At 37.2% G+C, this 23,765-nt stretch overlaps 1 protein-coding gene across 1 annotated transcript in view; it reads right to left on the bottom strand.

The window, feature by feature from the left end:
• Positions 1–1,322: 1,322 nt before the first annotated feature.
• LOC144979711 (uncharacterized) overlaps positions 1,323–23,765 on the bottom strand; it is a 40,602-nt gene continuing 18,159 nt past the window's right edge. Inside the window, exon 2 of the mRNA XM_078926641.1 lies at positions 1,323–2,168. Within this exon, the coding sequence (XP_078782767.1) occupies positions 1,464–1,919 (456 nt within the window). The 5' untranslated portion in view covers positions 1,920–2,168 and the 3' untranslated portion in view covers positions 1,323–1,463. The remainder of the gene's footprint in view (positions 2,169–23,765) is intronic.

Raw genomic sequence — 23,765 nt, 5'->3', positions numbered from 1 at the left:
GGGTCCTTATTTCCTCACACCACATCAAACGACATCACAACTTTCTTCTGACACGTTTCCAAAGGCTACCAATTGTAATATGTAACCGGACGCCCCAGTGTGGTATTATAACAGGGTGGCCGACATTATATAAGCAGAATAAGGAGAATTTAAGTCCATTTTTCCAGCATATGAGCAGAACATCGATATTTTTTTTTGGCCCACTTCAAGCAAAACAACAGAAGGGGTTAGTTCTATGCCATGCTCAAGTCCAGTTTGGCTGCTCCTAGAAGAGTGATGATGCCAGTCGTCTAGAAAGTCAGATTAAAGGGTGTTAGTTCTATACCTTGCCCAGTTTCAATTTCACTCCTTCACTCATCCATTCCCATGACCGCATAGACGTCGGGGGGACTTGTGAGATACAGCCTCCACAATCTGGTGCCTCTTGTATCGATCATTAGTCTGTTTAGCCGCTTCTAAAAGCGAATGACTAGAGTTCTGCCGTACTCTGGAAAAACCCATGTTTCAAATTTTGGCCAGAAAACTCGTCCTTCAAATATCGATCGATGTAAATGACACTCATCTTGGCAAAAACTCTCAAACCTGGGATTTTGCGAAGTCCCAGGTTTGAGAGTTTTTTGCCAAGATGAGGGTCATTTAAATAGATCGATATTTGAAGGATGAGTTTTCTGGCCAAATTTTTAAATATGGGGTTTTTTTCCGGAGTACGGCAGAGTTATGATGTCAGTAGTGATCTAGAAAGTCAAACTGTTGAATTATTTGATATTTTATTCTGTGCCAGTAAAAATGCAACATATTTAACTGCAGAACTACAGGAAAATAAAAAGATTCACGGCATTTTGGAAACTGTCTCAATTGGATGCCAGCCGGACTTGGACACTGTATAAAACAAACCCTTTCAATCTTATCAAATCAACTAATTTAGATTTAACAAAAACAATCTCCAGAATTTCGCTGACTCTAAATAAACAACGTGGATGATATGGGTCACATCTGTAACCCATCGAGTCATGATGGCGTTTTGTTGGGATAACCTAGATGAAGAAAACTGTGTTTAGGTACAAATGGTCAAATAAGGAAATTCGATTGTTAATAGATGTCAACCAGTTAACTGCCGGACTCTAGAAAGGCATGTATTTAACACTTTGACCAGAAAAGTCGTCCTTCAAATATCGATCAATTTTAATGACCCTCATTTTGGCAAAAACTCTCAAACCTGGAAACTCGTGAGGTCCCAGGTTTGAAAATTGTTTGCCAAGATGAGGCTAATTTAAATCGATCGATATTTGAAGGACGACTTTTCTGGTCAATACTTCTCACAAAAGAGGCATTTTAAAATATACTATTGTAGACGTTGAAAGTTTAAAAAAAAAAAAGGGGGGGGGGTTCACCGCATTATAATACCGCTTGAAGACGACTCGTCACATTTATCATAACAACCGAATTAGAAATGATCATAGTATTTAGCCATATCGGAATCCAGCGGAGCCAGCATCTTCTCTGCTGGTAGATCCGCTGTTCCCGTGGGTCCTCTGCTTCTGGACCCTAGCCGAGGCGCTCATGTAGCCCAGTGGGGACATAAACATTTGCCTTTTGGGCTCCACAGATCGTGGGAACAAGGAATCCAGGTACTCGAGCCGAGCGGCAGCCGTTCGTTTTCTCTCCAAACCGTTGATGTCCGAGCTACTTGCAGCAGCCGCTGCCTGTCTGTCGCGTAGAGAGGCCAAGATGGCGTCGGAAGAGATGATGACCGGTACGTAGAATCTCTTGCTGTCCATATGAACTCCCGTGTCTCCTGGGTTGACGATGTGGCTGTCGCCTAAGGACCTTGCTTTGGCGTAGGAAGCCAGGAGAGCTGAGAGGAGTGCTAGCATGACCCATTGGGTGATAGAGGAAGAAAAACTGGTGGGAGATGACATCTTGTAGGAATTATTAATGTTTTTTTTGGATGTCTTTTAGTGTTTAATTGTGTTTTACGTGGCTTAATCCTTTCGTTGATAACTTGTTTGTATTGTTTGTTTTGTTGTTTGTTTTTGGTCCTTTATAATAACTCACAAGACTGCTTCAAGTGTATGTATATTTTTTTTAAAGTTTGCTCTTGTTATGCTGTGGCTTCTTATTTTTCTCTGGCGATTTTTGATTGGACGTCGACTCTTCTGTCTTGTATACTGAAAAACAAAAGAAAGAATAATATTGTGTTTATTTATTCGGATTAGATAATATGTCATGGCTGGCCCCAGGTCGTACCAATTAATTGAATTAATAAAAGCGGGTAGTCAGTGCCTATAGATAGTTCGAAGATGACGTAACTCAAGCCTTTGTTATTGTATTTTGCCATCCGCGTTTGTGAGTGATTCTCACTGAACTGTATTACCCCGACTATAAAAGTCCATGGTAACACGTAGTTTTGTGTGTTGGTCCGTTATACTTCCGGATGGCAATGTTATGAGCTTCTCAGCCAAGCGCATACTATCTATATTATGCAGCCCAACGCCTCATTATAAGGGATGAACCAGATTCTAAGTATTAAGTTTTAATAGCTTAGGGGCAGCGTGGCTCAGCGGTACGGTCTTTGCTTCGTACCCGAAAGGTACCGAGTTCGATCACCCGCCGCCGCGTTTTGTGGCCTTGAGCAAGTTCGGTCACCTCGCCCTGGCTCAAATTGCCTCGCTACACTGCGGCTGACGCCTTGGTTATTCCAGTCTTCCCTTGGAAAAGGCCCTAGAGACAGATTTCCCCTATGGGATGAATAATGGGAATTTTATTTTTTTATTGTTTTTGTATAGGAAATTTAACTGGAATCCTGTATGACTAACTAAATAAATAGAAATAGAAATAAATAGATTGGTTTAAATTTGAATGCATTTCTATTACAACAAAAATGAGTAGTCCTTCAGAGCCACTGGGCCCATGGAGACGGTTTCTATAGCGTGAAATGGAGAATAGCAATTGCTCGCTACCCTTTGGATGGGACGCTAGTCTATCGCAAAGTAATTTCCACCAGATATAACAGACCCAGCTACCCATTGGTTGCTGGATCTCTTAGACCTGGCGGAAAGTACTTTGCATTAGACCAGCGTCCTATCCAATAGGTAGCAGGCAATTGCTATAATCCGTTTCGCGCTATAGAAACCGGGATAAACTCGGGCTCAGAAGGATTACTTAATAATAATAATAATGATAATAATATATAATAATAATAATAATAATAATAATAATAATAATAATAATAATAATAATAATATAATAATAATAATAATAATAATAATAATAATAATAATAATAATAATAATATACTTTATTCATTTAAAAAAATGGAAATTCGTTTACACTCGTGGCATGCATAAAAATGTATAAACACAAAGTTGAGAATCTATGGCGACAATGTATACATATATTTATCTACATTATAACCTAAGTGGCTTCCGGCGCAACAGACGTGGTTTGCCGCTCTTGTGATATTCTACAACATATTTTTACTCAGTGTAACGGTGCATTTTGCATATATATATATATATATATATATATATATATATATATATATATATATATGCAAAATATATATAATATATATATATATATATATATATATATATATATATATATATATATATATATATATATATATATGCAAAATGCACCGTTACACTGAGTAAAAAAAATATTTAAAAAATAAAAAAAATATATATATATATATATATATATATATATATATATATATATATATATATATATATATATATACACGAGGGCTCTTTCAGAAATAACCGAAAAATGCCCATTGCTCAGCAACCAGTGGAGATTTTTTAATTCTGTTAACGACATGATATTCCTTATTTCCTTACGGATATTCCCAGAAATTATGAAGTGCATCATTTTGCACAATGAATTTCTAGACGATTTTAAAGATGGCGGCCCACCTTGAAACTTGGTCAAAGGAGGAAATCAGAGCTGTCGTACGTTTTTTGAACGCCAAAAGTCTGAATCCTACCGAACTTCATAAAGAACTTCAGAGTGTATATGGTGAGCATGTTATAAGCCGTACACAAGTCTATCACTGGTGTAATTTGTTTGAAGCCGGCCATTCCGACTTGACAGACAGGGAAGGGAGAGGGCGTTCGATAACTGCGACTTCAGAAGACAATGTGAAGCGAGTTGATGAGCTTATTCGTCAAGACAGGAGGTTGAAACTTCATGAAATCGCAAGCAGTATTGAAATTTCGGAAACTTCTGCCCATAGAATTGTATTTGATGAACTTGACTACAGAAAAGTCAGCGCAAGATGGGTTCCTAAGCAATTGACAGACAATCATAAAGAACAAAGATTGGACATCTGCAGGGAACTTTTGAGAAGAAGCAAGAGCTCACGCAGGGTTCACGGGCATACTGCCAACGCCGGCGGAGACTTTCTAGGGTACGATGTGACTTTTCTTGACAGCATAGTTACCGGTGATGAGACTTGGTTGCACCATTGCACCCCAGAAACAAAGCAAGATTTGATGACATGGAAACATCCATCCTCACCTGTCGCGAAGAAATTCAAAGTCATGCGGTCAGCAAAGAAAATAATGGGAACTGTTTTCTGGGACAGTCGTGGTGTTATTCTGTTCGAAACCTTACAACCTGGAGAAACAATCAATTCTGCAAGGTACTGCCAAACTCTTGACAAGCTTATGGAGGCCATTCGCAGAGAGCGCCCAGGGCAGTTGACCAACGGGGTCATTTTGCAACATGACAACGCTACACCCCACACAGCACGAGTGACGCAAGGTTGGCTAGAGAAATATGGATGGGAGATTTTGCCACATCCACCACACAGTCCAGACCTCGCACCATCTGATTTTCACCTCTTTGGGCCACTGAAACGTGAGCTGGCAGGAAAGCGCTTTGATGTCGATGAAGAGCCTGTTGACCATGTGTGGAAATGGCTACAAACCTTGACGGAAATTTCTTCCGAGAGGGTATCTATTCCATGGTGCGGCGTTGGCAGAAGTGTGTCGACAGACTTGGCTGTTACGTAGAGAAATGAAGGACGAGTCAAGGTATGAACACGTGCAAGAATTTTGTTGATAGCATAAAAAACGCGGATTTTACAGGCATTTTTCGGTTAATTATGAAAGAGCCCTTGTATATATGCAAAATGCACCGTTACACTGAGTAAAAATATGTTGTAGAATATCACAAGAGCAGCAAACCACGTATGTTGTCGCCGGAAGCCACTTAGATTATAATGTAGATAAATAGAGCAGTAATGACATAAATCTTATACCGTAATACAAACAAACAGTGTGATGTCAAAATACTGATTCGAATTTTGCTTCGTGTTATTTTTTTAGATTTCCATTACAACAATGAGCACATAAGGAATTGGTATTATCTGACCTGCAAATATGTGTGTACATATTGGCTAGATTACAACCACAAGCCGTGTGCAAACTGTCCCTAATTGAGCCGTGTACAAACAGACCAGATTAAAATTTACTGACGTCCTCTGACAAAACAGATTTTTTGTAACTAACGGCTTTAAGACGGTTTTATTTCGGGAAGAATTAAGATGCTAAGAGTTGCTTTCATAACCCAAAATATCAGACTTGGATTGAGTTTATGTTATGTTTTATTTAAGTGGACCGATGTGTACACATTATGCAGGCTGACATCCCAACTCATTATGGGCCTGGTTTAGCATTGTTGTAATGGAACAATATTTTCCATCATTTGTTTTTAAGTTTTCCATTACAACAATGAGCCCAATAGGAATTGGGTTATCAGACCTGCAAATAAATGCACGTCAAGGGGGCCCAATATACTATTTAAAAGTGGGGAGAGAAAAAAAACAGGATTTCATATTTTAAATCATCTTAGTTTTAATTTTATATTTTTTGTCAACAAGTTCAACTTTGACATTGATCCATTTGGTAACATATTTAGAAGGTGATAGTTTCCGGGCCTAAATGTCATAATATATTATGTTGTCTAAGAGAGCGGCGTTTTGCCCATTGTAATGAGATTAATTTATTAACTATATAAGACTTGGAACAAACATTGGGAAGAGATCAAGATAAAAATAACATAACAGTTCCCATGATTACAGTTCTCAATGCCGTTAAATCTCCTTATCTTTATTTATCTATTTAATTAATTACTTATTCATTAATGTAATTATATATTTATTTATTCATTCATTCATTCATTAATCTATTTATTCAATTTTATGGAAAACTTGTTTGTTTGTGCTACCATGTTTATTAGGTGTATCTATGCAATAAGAAGTTAAAAATACAATAAAAATTAAATATAATAAGGAGAACAACGCAGATTATACGAAATCCAAAAAAAAAATAGATAATTACGCAGCATGTTGACAACTAAATTAATATAGATAGAATGAAATTGACGCATTCGGGTCTTTGTTATTGCTTTTTTGCCATCCGCGTATATGAGTAATCCTCACTTAACTGTATCAACCAGACTATAAACGTTTAAGGTTGCATATAGTTTTGTGTGTTGGCCCGTTATATTTCCAGATGGCAATGTTTTGAGCTTCTTAGTCAAGCGCATACTTACATATATGTAAAACTCGGACCAAACATCCAACACTCAGTTTACAGCGTAAAACAGTCTAGTGTTAATACGCTTCAACAGTCATGACGTCACTTCCCTCGTAATGACGCATGGTAACTTAGTAACTGGCTCTAAACTATCGGAACAATGGCGGACGCCCTTATGACTTTTACACGTTCTGATCACAAGACATATGAAAAGTTCTAGCCAGCATGAAGAATAAAAAGTACTGATTTTCTTTGTTTAGAACCACGATGGCCGACGTTACTGGGCGACGTGACATCAGACTATTGAATTCAATTAGTCATACAGATGGATGCCATCACGACTATAACCATTTGAGTTATCATATCTGCAAATAACTATTTGACATGGCGTAAAAGAATGTTAAAATGTCTACATCTTACCATCTGTTTCGTGTAAAAATGTTAAAATTTGGATGAGTTGTTGTCATTTGGAGTAAACAGCCTATAGATAGTTCGAAGATGACGTCACTCAGGTCTATGTTATTGTTTTTTGCCATCCGCGTTTATGAGTAATGCTCACTGAACTGTATTTATCCGACTATAAACGTTCATGGATACACACAGTTTTGTGTGTTGGTCCGTTATACTTCCGGATGGCAATGTTATGAGCTTCTTAGCCAAGCGCATACTATCTATATAAAATTGGATTCATGTGGCTAAGGTACTAAAATCTCATTCATCTCAACGTTGAAAGTGCATGCCATAAAGTGTTTAAAACCAAATTTTAAAGGAACATTTTATATCAAAACTTTGTGAAAGTATGCAGAATACGCTTCAACAGTCCTAACGTCACTTCCCTCGTTCTGATCATAAGACATATGAAAAGTTCTAGCCAGCATGAAGAATAAAAAGTATCGATTTTCTTTGTTTAGAACCACGATGGCCGCCGTTATCCATGGGTATGTTTACCATTACACAAAGAGCATTTCACATTTACCTGACATGTTTAGTCAATTTTACTTTAAATCTCTTTTCAGCCATCTGGTTTAACCTGAAATAATACCGTTTTGAGAAGACAGGTTTCATTTTAGATGTCGTAATAACTTCATTGACGCTTTGGCGTTTTGGCAACAATAATACACTCAAAGTGTTCCTATGTTTGATGACAACAAAGTAAAATTTCCAACAGGAAAACAGACGAACCATGTAAGCTATAAATAGAAGGTCATGGTGCACGAGATTGTTTATAATACACCAACAAACATCATAATCGGGACAGTGCTTTTCTGTAATGGGAGTGTAACCATTTAAAGTTGACACAATTTCGGGGAAATGCATTTGTCACATATTATGTCCCTTAGTTGTGTCCAAAACGCGGTGAACACGATTATGACGACAATACACATGTAAACACTATTGTTTACGCCCTGATTGTTTCTACACTCATAACAGCACGCAATGCATAAAAACACAAAAGGCCACCACACTGGAGATCCCAGTCCCGTGTGAATGGCCAATGAAATTATTATTTGTTCATCAATCAAGAGACTAAATTTGGTGGCAAATGATTCCCGCAATATAGGAAATTTACATTTACTTGGAGTGAGTTGTTTTGTTTGTTTTTTAAATGACCTCTATAGATAGTATGCGCTTGGCTAAGAAGCTCATAACATTGCCATCCGGAAGTATAACGGACCAACACACAAAACTGTGTGCATTCATGAACGTTTATAGTCGGGTTAATACAATTCAGTGAGCATTACTCATAAACGCGGATGGCAAAAAACAATAACAAAGACCTGAGTGACGTCATCTTCGAACTATCTATTCAAGCGACCTCGATGGGCGCCTAAATGGAATTCATAAACGATAAAGATATAATGAAGTTGACGTCACTCGAGTCTTTGTTATTGTTTTTTGCCATCCGCGTTTATGAGTAATTCTTACTTAACTGTATTAACCAGACTATAAACGTTCATGGTTACACATAGTTTTGTGTGTTGGTCCGTTATACTTCCGGATGGCAATGTTATGAGCTTCTTAGCCAAGAGCATACTGCCTATAGATAGTATGCAGATGACGTCACTCAGGCCTTTGTTATTGTTTTTGCCATCCGCGTTTGTGAGTTGTTCTCACTAAACTGTATTAACCAGACTATAAAAGTTCATGGTTACACAGAGTTTGTGTGTTGGTCCGTTATACTTCCGGATGGCAATGTTGTGAACTCCTTGGCCAAGCGCATTCTATCTATAAAAGTTCATGGTTACACAGAGTTTGTGTGTTGGTCCGTTATACTTCCGGATGGCAATGTTGTGAACTCCTTGGCCAAGCGCATTCTATCTATATGATTCTTTCATATCTTTGTATTTATTAATCGTGCCCAAAAACACTACGAGCTTGCAACTATGTGTTATTGCTCGATCAAAATATAACGAGTTTAATAAATACAAAGAATGGAAAGAATACGTTTATTCCACCCCTCCATGTAAGATATATTTGATATTCCGTGACCAAATTATATGATATCTAGTTGTTCTTCGATTCACCATAATTTTTATTTTCTCCATCTGCTTGAATGACAATTTGACCCAAAAAATAAAAACGTTAGAAAGTCTTCCTATCTTATTTCACACCAATAAAATGTGCGAAAATATTCTGCAATCGTTGAATTTGATTTTTATGCAACGCGTTCTAAGCATTATTCAACGATCACGTATTTATATAAGAAGAGATAGACAGTCTAGGGTTATCCAATGGGAGGGGTGGAATAATATGGATAGAATGCGCTTGGCCAAGGAGTTCACAACATTGCCATCCGGAAGTATAACGGACCAACACACAAACTCTGTGTCACCATGAACTTTTATAGTCTGGTTAATATAGTTTAGTGAGAACAACTCATAAACGCGGATGGCAAAAACAATAACAAAGGCCTGAGTGACGTCATCTGCATACTATCTATAGATAGAATGCGCTTGGCCGAGGAGTTCACAACATTGCCATCCGGAAGTATAACGGACCAACACACAAACTCTGTGTAACCATGCACTTTTATAGTCTGTTAATACAGTTTAGTGAGAACAACTCACAAACGCGGATGGCAAAAACAATAACAAAGGCCTGAGTGACGTCATCATCTGCATACTATCTATACAATCTTGCTTTATGGATTTCCGGACGTGTTCGCAACCGCATCATGAACTGTTCGTGAATAACCAATGTGTCACAGACGTTACTTTCAACAACAAGACTCAAATCGAGAAGACCGTTCCACCTAACAAAAATGGCAGACTTCAATGTGGAGGAAAACTGGAGAGAAATGTGGAACAGGGAAACACGAAGAGGAGGAAACATCATTAAATATCCAACCAAAAGAGTGCCTGCATTCAATAATGCCAGGAAATACTGGACTTCCTCAAATCGCCTCTTAACTGGACATGGCAGAACTGCATCAAATATGTGCAGATGGAAACTTCGAAACAGTGATACCTGCAAGAAATGTCAGGCAGCCCCAGAGACCAGCGATCACATCGTCCTCCACTGCCCAGTCACTAAACTTGAAGGTGGCTACGAAACCGTCCTTAGGGCGGAGGAAGATTTTAGAAGCTGGGTTGACGAAATAAATTTGGAGGTGTAGCCATACGCTACGACAAGAGACGTTATAGATAGTATGCGCTTGGCTAAGAAGCTCATAACATTGCCATCCGGAAGTATAACGGACCAACACACAAAACTGTGTGTATCCATGAACGTTTATAGTCGGGTTAATACAGTTTAGTGAGCATTACTCATTAACGCGGATGGCAAAAAAAAAAACAATAACAAAGACCTGAGTGACGTCATCTTCGAACTATCTATAGATAGTATGCAGATGACGTCACTCAGGCCTTTGTTATTGTTTTTGCCATCCGCGTTTGTGAGTTGTTCTCACTAAACTGTATTAACCAGACTATAAAAGTTCATGATTACACAGAGTTTGTGTGTTGGTCCGTTATACTTCCGGATGGCAATGTTGTGAACTCCTTGGCCAAGCGCATTCTATCTATACATTTCTGTAATTTACTCACAACAAACACATGAAACATACCAGCACGCAAAACTACGTGTAACCAAAAACGTTAAGAAATTACTATTCAAACATTAATTCAGTGAGAACTGATCATCCAAATGTGTTCTAAAAACAATAACAAAGAAACTCCGTGTGTTATATCACTTGTTGGTAGGACTTGAATGAAATTTTTATTCCGAGATAAAAAATTATGTGTAGGCTTGAAAGTTTATATTCTGATTGACAGAACAGAATTTAGTGAGAACTACTTATAAAAATGGCTGGCTATAAACAATAACAAAGAGCTGAGTGGCGTCAATTTCGTTCCTTCCCTAGTATGATTGATATGATTTAGTGAGAACTTTTATCATCAAAAATGGCTGTCTAAAAACAAAATAACAAAGAGCTGGATGACGTAATCTTCGTTCCGTCTATAAATTATGTCATATTATGTCATCTGTTTTATCCCGAGATAATACACATCAGGATGAGCTGGTGAGTCAATAACAAAGTCGAGTTATGTCCATATCCGCATACACGAGTATTTCTGTAGTGCTGGAATGATAAGGTCTTCGGGCTATCTTTTTATATTATATTATATTATTATCTGGGCGTATTAATATTCGTCCACAATGGAAAGAAATAGACAAAGATCGTTGTTTACATCGGCATCGAAATATTCGTGCGTGAGATAAAGAATGGATATACCCAGTCGAAGAACGCTGATTTTTCTGGGGAGATGATTATTTTTCTTTTTTTAGGTATTTTTCTTTCTGCTTTGTTTCGCACTGTTTCATACTCACTTTTTTCGAGAAAAATTGACGTCACTGGGGTCTTTGTTATTTTTTTTTTTTTTTTTTTTTTGCCGTCCATGTTTATGAGTTATTCCTACTAAACTGTATTAACCAGACTATAAACGTTCAAGATTACACATAGTTTTGTGTGGAGGACCGTTTTATTTCCGAATGGCTTCTAAGTCTAGCGCATACTATCTATGATCTGGGCGGAATAATAATATTCGTCAACAATGGAAAGAAATAGACCAAGATCGTTGTTTACATCAGCATAAAAAACATTCGTGTGTGAGATAAAGAATGCCCTCAGTCAGGAAAGCTATTTTTTTTATTGGGTGTGGGGAGGGGGGGGGGTTGATTTTTTTTTTCTTGTAGGTATTTTTCTTTCTGTTTTGTTTGGCACTGTTTCATGAACACATTTTTCGAGAAAAATATATGAAGAAACTATAGAGAGGTTAATTGAATTATATGATTCATTTAATGAAACAATACATTTGTTTTGTTTTTTAGAGGGTTTTACGAAGCTTGCGACACATTCAGGTCATTTAAAGCGCCACTTAAAAGGAAGAAAATGTGACAGTAAAATAATTCAAGATAAACAATTGAGAAATATATGAAAAACTATGAGAGAATGAGAGAATATGAGAAAAGTAAGACATAGGGGAATTATTCAAATAGGGAACAGACTGAGATCGATCGCGGGGTGCAGTCGATGTTTTTTCTGACCTCCCAGTCAACCCAGCAATGGTTGGGTAGCTGAGTCTGTTAGATCTGACGGAAAGTACTTTACGCATATCATTACTCCTCAAATGCTATGTTTACCGTCTTGACATTGCGTTCGCATGGAATTCCAAAGTTTCTTGTCTCGATATCATAATTTTTGTATCGTGTTTGATATTATAAATAATAATAATAATAATAATAATAATAATAATAATAATAATAATAATAATAATAATAATAATAATAATAATAATAATAATAATAAATCTTTATTGTCCTCAAAAATGTGGCAATTTGTCATTTGGTTACACATTCATATCAATACAAAATTCACATAGACACACTCACACAGATGCATACTAGTAACATAGTAGTCATCGAAAAAAAAACAAACATTATGAGCGATAGGATGGATGTTTACCGAATTGACTCGCCCTGGTGAAGATATAGATAGTATGCAGATGACGTCACTCAGGCCTTTGTTATTGTTTTTGCCATCCGCGTTTGTGAGTTGTTCTCACTAAACTGTATTAACCAGACTATAAAAGTTCATGGTTACACAGAGTTTGTGTGTTGGTCCGTTATACTTCCGGATGGCAATGTTGTGAACTCCTTGGCCAAGCGCATTCTATCTATAGATAGTATGCAGATGACGTCACTCAGGCCTTTGTTATTGTTTTTGCCATCCGCGTTTGTGAGTTGTTCTCACTAAACTGTATTAACCAGACTATAAAAGTTCATGGTTACACAGAGTTTGTGTGTTGGTCCGTTATACTTCCGGATGGCAATGTTGTGAACTCCTTGGCCAAGCGCATTCTATCTTTACATATTGTCTTCTGTTAAAACCGTATTGCTATCTATCTGTAGTTCAGTCTCGGGTAACAGTTTTCTCGCCAAATGAATGGAAATAATATTGTGTTCAGCCAAAGCACGTCATTGTTGCCCCAAGCCTCTTGCATATATCCATTGATACAAGTGATAATAATAATGATATGACACTAGATATTCATCTGTGTCTTTCTGTGGCTGCCCATTCCATGACTTAACGATTTCCTTCTAGCAAATCGTGTCCAGTTTGTAGTGTGGTCAATGACGAGATAGCCAGTGGTGAGTAGTGGTCAGTGATGACGAAATAGCCAGTGGTGAGTATTGGTCAGTGATGACGAAATAGCCAGTGGTGAACGATGGACAATAATTTGATATCAAGTCTTAGAGTAACACTGATACTGTTAGAGTCAAATAATAGGATAGATCCATATAATATCATATTATTTTGGGGCCTAAAGGCATGGATCTGTTCGGTTACTCAATGAAAAAAACGCATTTGTGATGATTATTATTATTATTCTTTTTCTTCTTCTTCTTCCTCTCTTATTATTATTCTTTGTCTTTTTTCTTATTCTATTTTTCTAACGCTTCATCTTCTTCTTCTTCTTTTTCTTCTTCTTCTTCTTCTTCTTCTTCTTCTTCTTCTTCTTCTTCTTCTTCTTCTTCTTCTTCTTCTTCTTCTTCTTCTTCTTCTTCTTCTTCTTCTTCTTCTTCTTCTTCTTCATCATTCTTCTTCTTCTTCTTCTTCTTCTTCTTCTTCTTCTTCTTCTTCTTCTTCTTCTTCTTCTTCTTCTTCTTCTTCTTCTTCTTCTTCTTCTTCATCATCATCATCATCATCTCTTCTTCTTCATCTTCTTCTTCTTCTTCTTCTTCTTCTTCTTCTTCTTCTTCTTCTTCTTCTTCTTCTTCTTCTTCTTCTTCTTCATCATCATCATCATCATCATCTTTTTCCAACTGGCTTATGTGTTTACAATCGATTCAATTATTCAGGATTTTATTCGTGACTTACGTTGAGGAGTTGGCAGAATTTATAAACTGGTGTAAGGATAATTTTCTATTACTTAATGTTAGACAAAAAAAAAGAAAGAAAAAAAGATCAAAATTGATTTTCGACTAAACAAAAATCACACAGATTCCCTAAGAATTGAGAGCCAATTTGTAGACATTGTTAATTCCCGTAAATATCTAGGATATACCATTGACAACAAGCTGAACTGGCATTTGCATGTCAATAATATTTGTTAAAAACCAAGTTCTAGATTATTTTTCTTTATAAAATTAACTTCTTTTCACGTTACAGAAGAAGCCCTCTATATGTTTTATTTGTCTATAGCTCAAATTCTCAAAACATTCGTAATCAGTTGCTAGGGTGGGGACATCACTGCCGGGGATAGAGAAAAAAATAGATAAGATTTTAAGAAGAGCCGAAAGCATTGTGCAGTCCACCCTGCCTACACAAAATATTCCTATTAAAAAAGTTTTGAACATCTTGAAAGACAAGCAACATCCTCTATTTTTAGAATATGAATCGTCAGGTAGATCAGGCAGGATGATAAATTTAAAAAATCAGAACAATGACGTCAACTTCATACTATGTATAGATAGATCGAAGATGACGTCACTCAGGCCTTTGTTATTGTTTTTTGCCATCCACAAGTATAACGGACCAACACACAAAACTGTGTGTATCCATGAACTTTTATAGTCTGGTTCAGACAATGTAGTGAGAAGTACTCATAAACGTGGATGGCAAAAACAATAACAAAGACTTGATTGACGTCATCGTCGTTCTATCTATAGACGTTCATGGATACAAACAGTTTTGTGTGTTGGTCCGTTATACTTCCGGATGACAATGTTGTGAGTTTCTTAGCCAAGCGCATACTATCTATATGGCAAAAAAAGTTGTTTTGTCACCGCGTGGCTGATTAAGTTAAAGTCCCCGCCTCTGTCTTTCTAATAATCCGATGTTTCCTTCCTGTCATCGCGGTCAGCTGCTGTCCACTTGGTGGTCAGTCCAATCTACCACAGACTCATCATCATGGTCAGGTGCCCAGTGACCTTCACTCTCCACCTAACCGGTCACTTCCAATAAATCATTGGGTGCGAGGGCCATTCAATAACGTCACCATTTTCAAACTGGCCGACAAAACGGATATAATAGGTGACGTGCCGTGTCAAACTGGTGTTATGTCGGAATAAAATTCTTGGCAGAAAATCGAGATTTGAGTCAAAATAATCAAAATAAGGAATTTTCACTTGTTAAATGTTAATAAAACAAAAATCACTCTCATCAGTAGATAGTATGCGCTTGGCTAAGAAGCTCACAACATTGCCATCCGGAAGTATAACGGACCAACACACAAAACTATGTGCAATCATGAACTTTTATAATCCGGTTAATGCAGTTTAGTGAGAAGTACTCATAAACGTGGATGGCAAAAAAAAAAAAAGACCTGAGTGACGTCATCTTCGTTCTATCTGTAAAGTCAGGTTCGACGTTTAGTTTGAACCATACTGGTCATCCCGAAATCGTACCGTTTTGGAGACGACTGGTCAAATATCATTCGCAAAGTCGGTGGCTGACCGAGTCTGAACCTGTTTGTTTTTTTTTTCTTATTATTTTGTTCAGGTCTGTGGTGCAATACTCTTCAACAGTCGTAACGTCACTTCCTTCCTTATGACGCATGGTAACTTAGTAACACTGGCTCTAAACTATCGGAACAATGGCGGACGCCGTATGAAATATTTCTCCGGCGAGCATAAAAGCGTATCCAGAGGGAAAAAAAAACATAAATTTGATCGTGTTTTGACTTTTACACATTCTAGTCACAAGACATATGAAAAGTTCTAGCCAGCATGAAGAATAAAAAGTAATGATTTTCTTTGTTTAGAACCAAGATGGCCGCCGTTGCCGGGCGGCGTGACATCAGACTACTGAATCCAATTGTATGATTGATCTAGCGAGTGGAAGAGGTGAGTATTTTGCCAAAACGCATTTCATCAATAGTTTTGGGTGTTTGGGGTACGAACTGTTTTTGGTCAGTAGAATTGGTGAGTATTTCACTTAACCGCATATATAGTATTAGAAACGTTAAGTGAAGTAAAAAATACATTAAAAATTTTTGATAAGCTAAGAGTCTATCATTTATCAATGAAAAAAAAATTATGAGCGTTTACATAGCGCAATATCCAATTACGTGCTCAAAGAGCTTTACTTGAGGTCCATCGTCAACAGCAACAGTTTCTTTCTAAGCCTAGCGTACACTATCGATAATGCTGTGCGCTTGGCGAAGAAGTATAACGGATCAATACACTAAAATGTGTGTAGCTTTGAACTTTTAAAGTCTGTCTTATATAGTGAGAAGTACTCATAAGATTGGATGGCAAATAACAATAACAAAAGACCTGAGTGACGTCAACTTCGTTCCATCTATAACGGTTTAATGTTATACATAGTTTTGATTGTTGGTGCGTTTTATGTAGTGGGCAGGTCGTGTTATGAGTGATTTTCTTTAACGCATAGCATTGAATTTGATTTCCTCTCTTGACTCGAAGCGAGAAAAATACAAACATGACGTCACAGCTTTAATTCCACATCAGACGTGCCAACTTCAAATCATAAAAAATGTCGGGTTTCTTTGTTTTTGTTTTTTTTTGTTTTGTTTTTGTTTTTTGTTTTTTGTTTTTTTTGTTTTTTTTTTTTTTGGGAGAGGGGGGGGGGGGAGGGTGGGAGTGAAATCACATTAATTTCTATAATACATTCACTATTTGCCCATAGAGGAATTAGACAAGCCCTAAGTGTATTGTATAGATAGAAAGAAGTTGACGTCACTCAGGTCTTTGTTATTGTTTTTTGCTTTACATTTTTATGAGTCTTTCTCACTAAACTGTTTTAGCATCAATAGATAGAACGAAATGGACATCACTCAGCTTTTTATTACTGCGTTTTGCCAGCATTTTCACTAGCAGTTCTCACTAAAGTTTATGAATCAGATTATAAATGTTAAAGGTCACACATACTCGTGATTCTGTGGGTTGGGAGGTTATAGATAGTATGCACTTGGCTAAGAAATTCACAACATTGCCATCCGGAAGTAAAACTGGCCAACACACAAAATTATAGTCTGGTTAATATAGTTTAGCGAGAAATACTCATGAACGCGGATGGTAAAATACAATAACAAAGGCTTGAGTGACGTCATCTTCATTCTATCTTTAACCAGATGTTGTGAGTATTTTTACTTCGCGCATAGCATCATTAAGGGCTCTATCACAAAATAAGTTATTTTAAAAACTTGATTGAATCAAAGATGCTTATTATATTATGTTTCTCTACAGCGAGAAGAAAAAATAAAATCGGATTTGTACGAAATATTAATAGCAGCAGGCAAGTCTGTTACGTTCATTTCAACTTTGAGAAAACTTCAGCGGATGATAGATGGGATGAAGGAAATTGGTAATAGATAGAATGCGCTTGGCCAAGGAGTTCACAACATTGCCATCCGGAAGTATAACGGACCAACACACAAACTCTGTGTAACCATGAACGTTTATAGTGAGGTTAATACAGTTTAGTGAGAACAACTCACAAACGCGGATGGCAAAAACAATAACAAAGGCCTGAGTGACGTCATCTGTATACTATCTATACCAGAACTCTCTGTCCACAGAGGGAAATCGAGGTTAATTTCCTTAAAAGAAAATTATTTGACTTTCTAAATATAGAACTATGGGAACATTCTATAGATAGAATGCGCTTGGCCAAGGAGTTCACAACATTGCCATCCGGAAGTATAACGGACCAACACACAAACTCTGTGTAACCATGAACTTTTATAGTCTGGTTAATACAGTTTAGTGAGAACAACTCACAAACGCGGATGGCAAAAACAATAACAAAGGCCTGAGTGACGTCATCTGCATACTATCTATAGGTAGAACGAAGTTGACGTCACTCAGGCCTTTGTTTTTGTTTTTGCCATCCGCGTTTGTGAGTTGTTCTCACTAAACTGTATTAACCAGACTATAAACGATCATGGTTACACACAGTTTTGTGTGTTGGTCCGTTATACTTCCGGATGGCAATGTTATGTGCTTCTTAGCCAAGCGCATACTATCTATATATATATATATATGCAAACATACAAAAATGTAAAAATATACAACGAAGAACCAGTAGCAACACTTTATATATTAATTTGACAAATTGAGATAGGCCATACCTCTGGCCTTTAGTCCGAACTTGTGCGTGTGTATATTTAAAAGAAAATATTTAATTTAAATCACAGTTGAGCGTTAAAAATTCGAATACCATGTGGCAAAAATGAATTAAGGTGGCGTGTTGTCTTTGTTTTTATAGATATAAGGCGACGGCACCTCATGGAGAACATAATATATTTGTGAAGGGGGCGATCGCTATCCTTCATAACTTTCTCCATTTTACTTAGACAAAATCTCTTGAACAGTTCTTCCACATTGGAAATTGGGTGAGTATAACTCCTGGATTTATTATTATTCATACAATGTACATAAGACCATCACCGAGGCTTTCTATTATCTATATAAAACAAGAGGCAATTTATTGTATTTTCACAAGCTAAGCAAAACAAATATCTTGACTTTAGAAAAAGAAAAGATGTGGGCCATGATTTTTAATCCAGTGCTTGCAAGATCACGTTTGTTAAACACATTCCCTCGTCAGGAATAAAATTATGTTTGCGTTTAGGAAATAAACGCTAAATCGCTTGTTGTCCCTCAGGAACTGTGACGTACTATTAGGCGAAAGTGCTTGTTTCCCGATTCTCTCTCTTAGTTGTGTCCATCCAACACAGCGAATTCGGTGAATGCGTTTACTACCTGATTCAGTCCCTTGATAAGTGATTGGTTGGTTGATAAGAACGCGGCTCCACTTATATATTGATGCTGTGCGTTTAGGGAAAATGCTCACAACATCCACCAACTGGATTTTAGGTACCAACAGACAAAATTATGTGTAAGCTTATACGTTTATAGTCTGATTGATAGAATATAGGAAAAGCTAGCTACTCATAAAATGGATGTCTAAAAACAATAATAAAGAGCTACTTGACATTAAGTTCCTTCCTTTTATAGATAGTATGCGCTTGACTAAGAAGCTCACAACATTGCCATTCGGAAGTATAACGCTCCAACACACAAAACGATGTGTAACCTTAAACGCTTATAGTCTGGTTAATACAGCTCGTGAGAATTACTCATAAACATGGATGGCAAAAGAAAAACAATATTAAAGTCGGTATAGGTGGGACGAAGTTGAGATCACTCAGGTTTTTGTTGGGTTTTTTTCTGATAGAATATCTTCCCCAGAGCATTTTAATCTTTATTTGAAGTAAATCGGGTGGTTTTTCATGATGAAGTTATGGTCAGATGTATGGGAAAGGTATCCAGCAACTTTTCTCAAATTTCATACTTTTTCAACTTGACTAGCTATGAAAAATATTTAGAAGTGAAATTAGGCTTTGATATTTCCCGAAGATGTACAAAAAGGCTTGATTTAATCATTTATGATAAGAATTCATTTTTGATAAAAACTGACCTTCTAACTAAACTTGGCAATATCTCAGTTCAAACCTTTTCGACATCCGACGGAATGATTATGTCATTCACTGTATTATATTGCAAAATGATCGATACACTCTTTTGAAATAGAACTCTCAACCCTTGGATGAAATCATTCGTCTCCAGCACTAGAACAACAATAACAACCATCTATCACAATGCACTGCCACAACAGCAACAAACGAACGTACAAGGGATATCCTAATTGATCTTTATTTCCTTTGGGAAGATAATAATGTCAATTGACCCAGCATGCCAGTCGCAGTAAATAAAAAGGGGGAGTTAATAAACGTCCTTTCCAAAGGATGATCATCTTCAAACTGTGATTTATGTACAATAAGGTTGGCCGTGTCGAGGAATTGTTATCTTTATTCGAAAAAAAAAAATAGAAAGAAAAGAAAAAGAAAATGAAACCCAGCATGTCAAATTGGTATTGATCCGGGATGTAATCAGTACTGAAAATGTACAGATAGAGATGTATATATGCGCTTGGCTAAGGAGCTCACAACATTGCCATCCGGAAGTATAAGGGACCAACACACAAAAACTTTGTGTAACCATGATCGTTTATAGTCAGGTTAATACATTTTAGTGAGAATTACTCATAAACGCGGATGGCTAAAAAAACATTGACAAAGACCTGAGTGACGTCAACTTCGAACTATCTATAGATAGTATGCGATTGGCTCAGAAGCTCACAACATTGCCATTTGGAAGTATAACGGATCAACACACAAAACTTTGTGTAACCATGATCGTTTATAGTCAGGTTAATACAACACGTAGTGAGAATTACTCATAAACGCGGATGGCTAAAAAAACAATGACAAAGACCTGAGTGACGTCAACTTCGAACTATTTATAGATAGTATGCGCTTGGCTAAGGAGCTCACAACATTGCTATCCGGAAGTATAACGGACCAACACACAAAACTTTGTGTAACCATGATCGTTTATAGTCAGGTTAATACATTTTAGTGAGAATTACTCATAAACGCGGATGGCTAAAAAAAACAATGACAAAGACCTGAGTGACGTCAACTTCGAACTATCTATAGATAGTATGCGATTGGCTCAGAAGCTCACAACATTGCCATTTGGAAGTATAACGGATCAACACACAAAACTTTGTGTAACCATGATCGTTTATAGTCAGGTTAATACAACACGTAGTGAGAATTACTCATAAACGCGGATGGCAAAAACAATTACAAAGACCTGAGTGACGTCAACTTCGAACTATCTTTATCGATAGTCAGCGGATCAAACCTCGGAAGTCCCGATTTTCACGAACGGCGAATCAAACCTCTGAAGTCCCGACTTTCACGAACGGCGAATCAAAACTCTGAAGTCCCGATTTTCACGAACGGCGAATCAAAACTCTGAAGTCCCGACTTTCACGAACGGCGAATCAAAACTCTGAAGTCTACATTCGAGCTTTACGCTTCACAGTTTATTTAAATTTGGGCAGATCAGACCTCTGATAACATAAACATTCTTCATAACCATTTTCTTTATCATTTCAAACATAGAACACGAAAGGACGTGAACGAGGACATAAAAGTATAGATAGAATGCGCTTGGCCAAGGAGTTCACAACATTGCCATCCGGAAGTATAACGGACCAACACACAAACTCTGTGTAACCATGAACTTTTATAGTCTGGTTAATACAGTTTAGTGAGAACAACTCACAAACGCGGATGGCGAAAACAATAACAAAGGTCTGAGTGACGTCATCTTCGAACTATCTATATTTCATCTTTTTTTTTTTTCAAATTGTCTATTTATGCAATGCGTTCAGGTAAATTACTCACTATTTCTGCCCACGCGATGAATTGTATCAACATTAAAACTATGCATGACCTTGAATTAAAGTTTATTGTCAGGGGGGGGATGAAATGGCGTGTAAAAACAGTGTCAGGCAAAGTAGTGCCTGCTCCCTAATATGTCACTTTGATTATATGTCAGAGGGAATTAAATTAGTGAGAACTAATAACCCAACAGGCGGTTTAAAACCAATAACCAAAAAAAAAAAAAAATGAGTGACATCAACTTCATTTATTCTATAGATAGTATACGATTGGCTAATAAACTCACAACATTGCCATCTGGAAGTATAACGGACAAACACACAAAACTATGTGCAACCATGAACTTTTATAGTCCGGTTAATACAGTTTAGTGAGAATTACTCATAAACATGGATGGCAGAAAACCAATAACAAAGACTCGATTGACGTCAACTTCATTCTATCTATTAGAGAGAATTCGGTGAATTCCTGTCACCTCTCTTGGGGCCGATAGATCTCAACAACGAGATGACTGGTGTCAACGTTATTCATTCTATTTTGGAGAACTTGTGGGGAACCCGCAATAATTGCGGGAAATAAAGGCTATTATGAAAAGACACTAATATTTTAAAATTATTAAACTGTTGTAAAGTGGAAATACGCTTCAACAGTCATGACGTCACTTCCCTTGCAATGACGCATGGTAACTTAGTAACTGGATCTAAAATATCGGAACAATGGCGGACGCCCTTATGATATATTATTTCTCCGACGAGCATAAAAGCGTATCCAGAGTTTTTTAAAAATATTATAAATGTGATCATGTTTTGACTTTTACACATTCTGATCACAAGACATGAAAAGTTCTAGCCAGCATGAGCCAGCATGAAGAATAAAAAGTACCGATTTTCTTTGTTTAGAACCACGATGGCCGCCGTTGCTGGGCGACGTGACATCAGACTATTGAATCCAATTGCGGGAAATAAAGGCTATTACGAACTAACACTAGTATTATTACATTCTTATACTATACTGTATGGTGAAAATTAACATAGATCGAGGCGAATCAACGATCAAATTCGGTCTGGTACTAAAGTCTGTAAGTCTTCTTCTTCTTCTTCTTCTTCTTCTTCTTCTTCTTCTTCTTCTTCTTCTTCTTCTTCTTCTTCTTCTTCTTCTTCTTCTTCTTCTTCTTCTTCTTCTTCTTCTTCTATTGTGCATTTATTTATTTTTAAAATTACAAATTGAGCTTTTATATAGCGCAATATCCACTAAACGTGATCAAAGCGTTTCACATGGGGTCCCTGGCCAACAGCAACACTTAACAAGTAGGACGGTACATGACGCCTGTTAGGCGATATTACGTATTTTTCGGACTGAGGCAACGCTGTTAACAGCCAGGTACTCATTTTACACCTGAGTCCGGTGAGAGAATGTGAGTAAAGAGCCTTTTCCAAGGACTCAACTATGCGCCGAGCGATCACTAACACAGGATGCGAAAGCGAGAGTCTTACCACAAGGCCGCGTAGCCGCACAATTTCATATCTGGAGTCTTGTTTTGAAGATGAAGGTACTCGTCTTTTTGAGTTCTTCTAACGGGCCGAAAAATTGTTGTTTTTTTTTTATGTAGAGAAGTTGCAGAGGGCTATATTATTATCTTTTCTCTATGGAATGAGTATTTTCTGCATCGCTGCATGCAGTATAATATGCTCTCCATCTTCCTCCTCCTCACCACATGAGTAGATCGGTGACTGTGTCAGTTTCATGCGTCTGAGGCGGGATTACTTGTTCATGTCTGGGCAGCATATGTGACCCGTCGTCTCAAAACGGTATTATGTCGGAACGAACCAGATGCTGAAAAAGCCGAATTTAATGATAAAACTGGTCAAAAATATAAATTGTTGGCATTAGCACCCTAAAACATGGTATCCATTCTCCTCAATAAAACATACAAACTCAAGGCAAGTCTGATATTTCTGGCTATAAATTCAATTTTCAACATCTTAACCAACCCGACTTAATACCGTTTTGAGGCGAAGGGTCACATATGGTAATCATCCGAACGCATAGGTATTTTAAGTCTGTAGGTGCCCGCAAATGAATCTGGCAACAGGGTGGCCAGATTGTGATTCCCAACATCAAATGACTAATCATTATACACTAGCAAATTTTTAAAATAATGAATTGAGTCAACGAGTGATAAAATACCCTTAATTTAGAAAATGTTTACAAGTTACTTTTTTATCAATCTGTAAAAATTAGTTTCAACATTTTTAGATTAGACAGTAATTCTGTGTTTGTTGGCAAAAAGTTTACAATGACTGTATGGAACAATTTTGACCCACAACTCAATCTTCTTTAAACGATATATTTGGTGAGTTACTCTCTCTCTCTCTCTCTCTCTCTCTCTCTCTCTCTCTCTCTCTCTCTCTCTCTCTCTCTCTCTCTCTCT

Source organism: Berghia stephanieae, chromosome 9 (genome assembly GCF_034508935.2).
Source record: "Berghia stephanieae isolate SIO BIC M18660-M18661 chromosome 9, UCSD_Bste_1.3, whole genome shotgun sequence".
NCBI lineage: Eukaryota > Metazoa > Mollusca > Gastropoda > Nudibranchia > Aeolidiidae > Berghia > Berghia stephanieae.
This window is presented reverse-complemented; position numbering and strand designations above follow the sequence as displayed.